At 47.8% G+C, this 7011-nt stretch overlaps 1 protein-coding gene across 1 annotated transcript; it reads right to left on the bottom strand.

The window, feature by feature from the left end:
- Positions 1-1104: 1104 nt before the first annotated feature.
- On the bottom strand, positions 1105-2076 carry LOC135828007 (uncharacterized). Its single transcript, XM_065340443.1, has one exon. The coding sequence runs from the start codon at positions 2074-2076 to the stop codon at positions 1105-1107; it is 972 nt and encodes a 323-aa protein (XP_065196515.1).
- Between the last annotated feature and the right edge of the window lie 4935 nt (positions 2077-7011).

Here is a 7011-nt window from a genome sequence, read left to right on the forward strand (position 1 = left end):
GTATTGAGACGCGAATCATGGTTTTTGAGCGTGCGGGTTACCATGGTAAAGTGAACATGAATGCTCCCAATCCGATGGCTTCTGGCTACGGACAGTGGAGTCTTCGCAACTGTTACTTGAAAGGCTGTTATCATGGGCCCCTTCCGCTGCATAGATCGCTGGGCGTCCCATTGCTTTGTAACTTGCTAATCCCTACCCCTTTTGTGCACGTGCTTTTCTTTTCTTTTTTTTATCTTCTTCCGTGGTTGGTCTCACCCTCTCCTCAATTCAATTGGCTGTCTTGACATGCTACGAGGTGCAGAAATAAAGCTGTAATTCATAAACTTTCTTCAGGTACATGTATGTACAGTGTCGTGACAGCGAGTGTTCAGATCGAAGCAAATCAAGACACTAGTATTTAGCTTAAAACGAGGCCAATGTATATTAGCAGTGTCGCATGTCAACAGGCAGGAAAACAGCATTAGCAGGTACAGCGCACCTGCACAATGTACATGATTGCATTTCAAGAAGCCACAAGAACTTAGGAAACGCTGGCACGGCTGACCGAGTACTTGTGAAACGAAACAACTGTGAATATAACTATTATTATAGTCTTGTGATCAGTAGGACAGAAAACTAAACAGATCTCATGTAGGAGCTGGTGAGAGAGGTACAATTCTGTTCTAAAGTTCAACTGTGTATTCGACTGTTCGTATCAGCGTGTGCTACTAAACCTACCTATTAACTTTATGAACACGCAGTATTCTCCTGCCACATAAATTACATTACTTGGGGACACACAACCAAAATACTTCTGCGCATTCTAGTGAATACAAATGAGGAGTTCATCCCTATCAGGAGTGGATCTACAGAGCAAAGACATTGCACGATGCGGCGGCAAAGAGGCCTACGTGCAGGAATGGTTCTTGGTCGAATCATCTGAGGTATATTATGTACACACTGACAGTATTATTTCTCAGTACGTCTCTCGCAGACAGGACACTTATTAGGGCTAGGAAAGACTTCAAATTTCAAACTCTTCACCACCATAATCAATGAGAGGATTTGTCAGGTAGAATTATAATTCAAACAGCGGTGAGAACCTGACGAGACCAGCCACACAAGTTACGCAGGAAAAAGCGCGGAGCTAATTGCTTTGCCTCCTACTGGTCCAAATAAAACTGAGCTAGCTACTTGTGTGAACATGTTCAAGGCTGTTTTCCACCACGGCATTTCCTTCTTGACCTTTGAAGTCAGCTCGCCATTGATGCGCTTGAGCTCTGCCAACTCCGCAGCGTTCTGCTTTTCGTAATCCTCCTTGCTGATGCGCGCCGCCGCCAGGTCCTCCTCTAGCTGCTGGAGTTTGCGCTCGGTCGCGGTCTTCTCCTGAATATGGCCATCGATCCGGCCCTTGACTTCGGCAAACAGAGGTGGAACGTAAACAGCCTGGTAATGCAAAATGATATGCTCGACCATACGCTTTCGAGTTCTGCTGCGTACCTTGTAACTGTGGTCATCTCCGTCGTCTGGGTTGCTGACCATGAGGAAAGTGTTGATGCGCCCCAGGCTGGGGTGCAGAGCGACCGACTCCTCCTTGTAGGCCTGTGTCTTGGCCGAGATGACGTCTTCTCGCAGCTCCCCGCCCGGCGTTCGCGTGCGAACCAGGGTGCAAAAGGGCGCCACTTGCGGCTGAAAGATCACGTCAATGACAGAATCGGAGGCCTGTCGCTCTTCCTGGGTGAATCGGCCGTTGGTGACGAAGATAATCTGGTTGATCCCGCCGCTGCACTTGTGTGCCAGATGCGCAAGCTCCAGTAGCACCTGCTCCTCCGTGAAGCGGTTGTCGCAGAATCCGATGGTGTCGATGATCTTCACTGCGTACTCGCGGCCTGCGTACGGCACAAGGACGGTGTGCGTCGGTAAGCCCTCGGTCTTGCTGGTCGGAGAGCTGGACTCCGGGAACAAGTCACCCTTGTATCGACCGGCAATGACGTTTGCCAGAGTGGACTTGCCCTTGCCTGTCCGACCCATTAGGACAATCGTGCGATCAATTTCCCTTCCATCCGGACACGGTCTGTAGTCGTCGAAGTTGTCCATCACAACCTTGCGTCAACCTAGTCAACTGAATACTAGTACCCGGGGGCCTTGAAGAACAAGTATGCAGGACAGTGGATGTTCTCGCTAAAGACCTATTCGACTGAGAGCCAATAGTTCACAAGTTAGTGACTCTAGGCGGCTGTAAATAGCTCTGAAATCGTTCTGAAGTAGCCGTTGAAATTTTGTGCTTTTATAGTAAATTATACCCTGGCAACCCTGTATCTTGATCGGCTTCGCTGGCGGGTGGCAGAGGATGAGTAATAGGTGTTGTGATGTCGTCAGACCACACTGACAACCAGCACATGATCGTAGTGCTGCTATTAAACACACCACAACTATCAGTTTCAGGAGCATTCTTGCGGGGAAAGTCCCATCAAAACCTAAAGGTGATTTTTGACTACGAGTACATGTATCTCCTTGTATCTCCTCCCCGTGGTCGAACTTTCTCCAGCGATATCCAAGCAACAGATGGGTTAGATCAAGAGTACATGAAAATCAGAGTGTGCACCTCGGATGGGTTGCTGTCACGGCGGAATTCCGTGATTACATCATTTTAGTGATGTAGTGCGTACAAGCAGGATTCAAGCAGGTCTCTTTCTGCACAACTGCAGGTCAGTTGTACGCACTACGCCATTTCCCGCCTCAGATCTGCGCCAAATATGATGTAATCACGGAATTCCGCCGTGACACTGACAGACACACCCATAGCAGAAAAGGTCCCAAGCTGCACACTCTGGGTTTTATGTACTATTGGTTAGGTGAACGGATATCTCCGTATTGGTGATGGACTAAAGGTCATCCCGAAAAGTAGAACCAAGTGCTACTACTAGTGCACGTACTAGAACATGTACAATTCGTGTTCTCACATTTTGTTGAGCTTGACTAAAATACGGTGTCGAGTGAATCACGGTACTGTACCATCAAGCACCTAACGAGACACCAGCACGTTCGGCAACGGGCACCCCAAAAGTCGGAAAAGGCAAAGACTAACAAACGCAATGCAATGATACTAGTACCGAGATAACTTACTGGAACATGTAGTCGTGCTAACAGACATAATCGTGCAGTGTTGTGTGCTGTGTAGTTATATTCTGGCCTTGCGCTCACCATGAATCAAGTAGAATGATGCCAGGGACTTCCCTGTCATCATGGTCATTGAAATCTCACGGACGCAAGTCAAGTGTTTTTTTCGTTTTGTCCCTGCCGTGCGCCTGAGTGAGAGCGGTGAAAAAGAGCTGACAGTGTCAGTGCAGTGTCAGTGCAGTGTCAGTGCAGTGTTGTGCAGTGTTGTGTACTACATGTACTGTAGTACTGACTGTGTAGTTACATTTTCGCTTCGCGCTCACCATGTTGAATGATGCCAGGGACTTTCCCGTCATTGAGATGCCACTGACGCATGTCAGGTTTTATATTTTTGTTCCTGCCATGCGTGCGCTCGACAGCGGTGAAAAAGAGCTTACAGTGTCATTGACAAGCAGATTCTGGGTATGGTGTTGGTTGGCGCTTCAGCGCAGGTGCACTAACCAACTTCCCCCACTTTCCTCTATGTTTCGCATGTTTTAGTAGAAGCACAGTGGGTCACGCAACGAACGTGAACACTGTACAGCAGATTTTATTTATTCAATTTATTTACTGTCTGCACTTCATGGCACATAATGATAATAGCCAATACAAGGAAGTGAGGGTGAAAGCAACCACGAACTGAGGGCAAACATGCACATTAAAGAGAAGAATAAATAAATAAATAAAATTATCAGTTGTCTGATGATTACCTTAGCGCTGCTTCGTGTATGTGCATGAAACGCAGAGCTACAACAATAACCTAGCCGGTTGTCTTTGCTCTCTGCTCTCTTCTACCTCTGTGGCGTTGCTCTATCCTTGTGGTGTTGAGCACTCTAGTCTAAGATAACTGGAAACGCTCGTTACTGTGAACATGGTACATGTGTACATGCCTAGTTGTAGTTGACGTTCCGTTGTACACCCCTGCTGCTGTATTCGGCTAATGTACCTTCATCAGCAGGTGAAACACCGCGGTTGCATGAGCTGGTTCATCACTGTCCTTGCACGATGCATGAACCACAAACCAGTGCCAGTCAGCTCTTTCTTCAGATTTTTCCGTTATCATAATATCCTCAAATGGGTTTGCTCCCACCCCGGAGCTCGCGCTGTTCCGCCGACTTGACTTGACACTTGACTGACTCACGACTGCCATCTTGAGCACACGAGAAGTCCATTGAACCTTCGACTCGGCAAACCTGCAAGAAAGCACCATTCCCTGCTCAATACACAGTGTTTCGGGGAATTCACCCCTCACGAGCTCCACAGCGGGAGCAAACCCATTCCTAAAAAAATCATCGCCGACGTCGCAACCACTTTTTCGTATTTTATCCTCAAAGCCACTGAATACTTGTAGTACCGGCAATTATGTAATCATTCCGTAGCGTGCACTAGGGAGAATCACCCCTGTGAAGGCTCTTCTCCTGAATCTTATTGAACTGCACTATCCGTCGTTCCTTCGCCTTTACTCATCACAAAAGCAGGGCTCCACCTCAACTCGCCAGGGAATCACGACGGCGGCTTGCAGAGGGCAAGAATCCAGCGGTGCGACAAATGGACAGGCAGAAACACAATCATGCACAATGGAGCCGTTTGTACATGTAACACCATGCGCTCTACCCTCGTGGTATCGAGCATTTTCGCAAGCATTCAGAAACATAGCCCGTAGAACCAGAATATGAACCTAATGATGGTCCTGAAAATAGTGTTACGTGCATAGATCGACATTTCATGTTTTCTTGCTCTATGTCTGCAACTTGTCACTTACTACCCTTGCACCACGGCTACTCACAATAAGGACTGGCAAGGGAGAGAGAAACTTCATACAACCATTCTGCTTCTGAAGTCCAGTCGTGAGCATGTTCTGCATGCACATCCTGGCATTCTACCCGTACTCGATGGAGCTGTTCTCCTTTCCCAGTGTTGCTCACAGGACACCCGAATTGTGCTCAGAGCCAGCATGCTAGTCAAGTATTGCACTCCATTCAGAAAATCAGGCAGTTGCGAACAAGTGTGCTCTTCTCTAAGCACAGCCATCACTGGCCTGTCGCAGTGGTTGGAGGACCGCGGGCTAATGCTGAACCAAAAGAAAACGCAAGCTCTGTTGATTACCCCAAGAGGCCCAGCCCCTGACACAGATAACATTCGAATTCGCTGTGGGAATGCAGCCCTTGCAGTTGTGGAACAAGCGCGGTACCTGGGCGTAATGGTAGATGGGCAGCTCTCCTGGGAGCCTCACGTCAATCACACAATCCAGCAGGTGCGGAAGTCAGTAGGTGCGCTGTGGCGGAGCCGCCGAAGCCTCACCCTGGCGTCAAAGATCCTGTTTTACAGGTCGATGATCCAGGGTAGGTTGTCGTACGCTTCCAACGCCTTTTATCCGTCACTTCAAATTGGCAACATGGAGCCCCTCACACGTCTAACGAAGTGCGCTATCCGCGGCTTCTTCGGTCTGCCACCGTGGTCGCGCACGAGCCCGATCTTTGAACAGCTCTGCCTCACCACCCTGGAGGACATGTTTAACATTAAGCTCCTCATCTTTGTCCGTCGTTGTCTGTTCTCCCGAGCTAGCTCCCTCTTCACCAGCTTCTTCGTGAGAGTTACTGGTGACCGCACTCGGGGAGCAGCACATCACCTCGTTCGAGTACCATTTTGGCCCGGTCCTGCGGGTCGAGCGACCATGCAGTTCATCGGCGCAGTCCTGTGGAACCAGCTCCCGCCTGATCTCCGTTCCGAGCCCAGCCACCTTCAGTTCTGTGCCCTGCTAAAAGCGCATCATGGCTCCGTTTAAATGCTTTTCGGCTAGTGTGTTTCTGTGGTATAGCGGACTGAAGAATAGTAAACGTGTTTTGCAATATATGTATGAAGCTATTTTGTATATAGTATGTTCCCATTCCGTTTTTGCTTTGGTGTAGCCCTGAGGTTGATTGCTTATTTATTTCTACCCTTCCTCTCTCCATACTTCTGCCCCCCCCCCCCCTCTCTCATTCCTTCTGTCGTCCACATGTATCAAAGGACGCGAAATCGCCTGTTTGTGGTGCGACGTTAAATAAACTTCTACAACAACAACAACAACAACAAAATCATGACATGACATGGACTGGCTTGGATTTGCGGGCCTTTCATTATTTTCTCTTCTAATGTGCTCAACGTCTGCCCAGGCATGCCACTTCAAATACATGTACATGTACTGTCATTGCCAACAGTTTATTTGACAAGAAGGGCGGCAATGCAGCAGAACCGAACAACAAAAACAAATTCGCACCTTTTAAAATAGGAAGAAAAAGTAAAGTAGCGAACCGGAAAACGAGAAAAGAGTTTTCACGATGCGAACACAAGAGACTTTTGATAAAATTTGGAATCTGAGGCGCCTGGACTTACACTGTACATTGTACATGTACATGTACCACATGGTGCTACAATGGCGCTGACTATTTCCGGTTCAGGTGAGAAAAGACTGCCGGTTAACATAACAGGAAGGAATGAAAGTTCAATATACACAATATATCACACTCAAATACTTGTACATATATGTACAGTTCCACGATCTTGGGCAATAATTATTTTAGGAGCTTTACGCACAGTCAGGAATGCACCAAATCACTACTACTGTATGCATATACATGTACATGTAATACTGTCACCAAGCAGAGTTGCCCTTGACTTGCAGCAGTGCTCAAGTGCTCTTACTGACACTGATACAATGTACATGGAATAAGCTATTCGTGAATTCTCAAGTACATGGACAAGTATAAACTATAGCCTATGCCATGTTTCTGGCACGATGAGACGAAGACAATGCAACAACGAATTGGAACACAACGTACAGTCCACCGCCGTACCATCCAGTAGCTCTTTACACTCTGGAGCAGGGAGAGA

Source organism: Sycon ciliatum, chromosome 12 (assembly GCF_964019385.1).
Source record: "Sycon ciliatum chromosome 12, ocSycCili1.1, whole genome shotgun sequence".
NCBI lineage: Eukaryota > Metazoa > Porifera > Calcarea > Leucosolenida > Sycettidae > Sycon > Sycon ciliatum.

Coding starts and splice junctions, on each gene's coding strand:
- LOC135828007 (XM_065340443.1), bottom strand. CDS start 2,076: ATGGACAACTTCGACGACTACAGACCGTGTCCGGATGGAAGGGAAATT.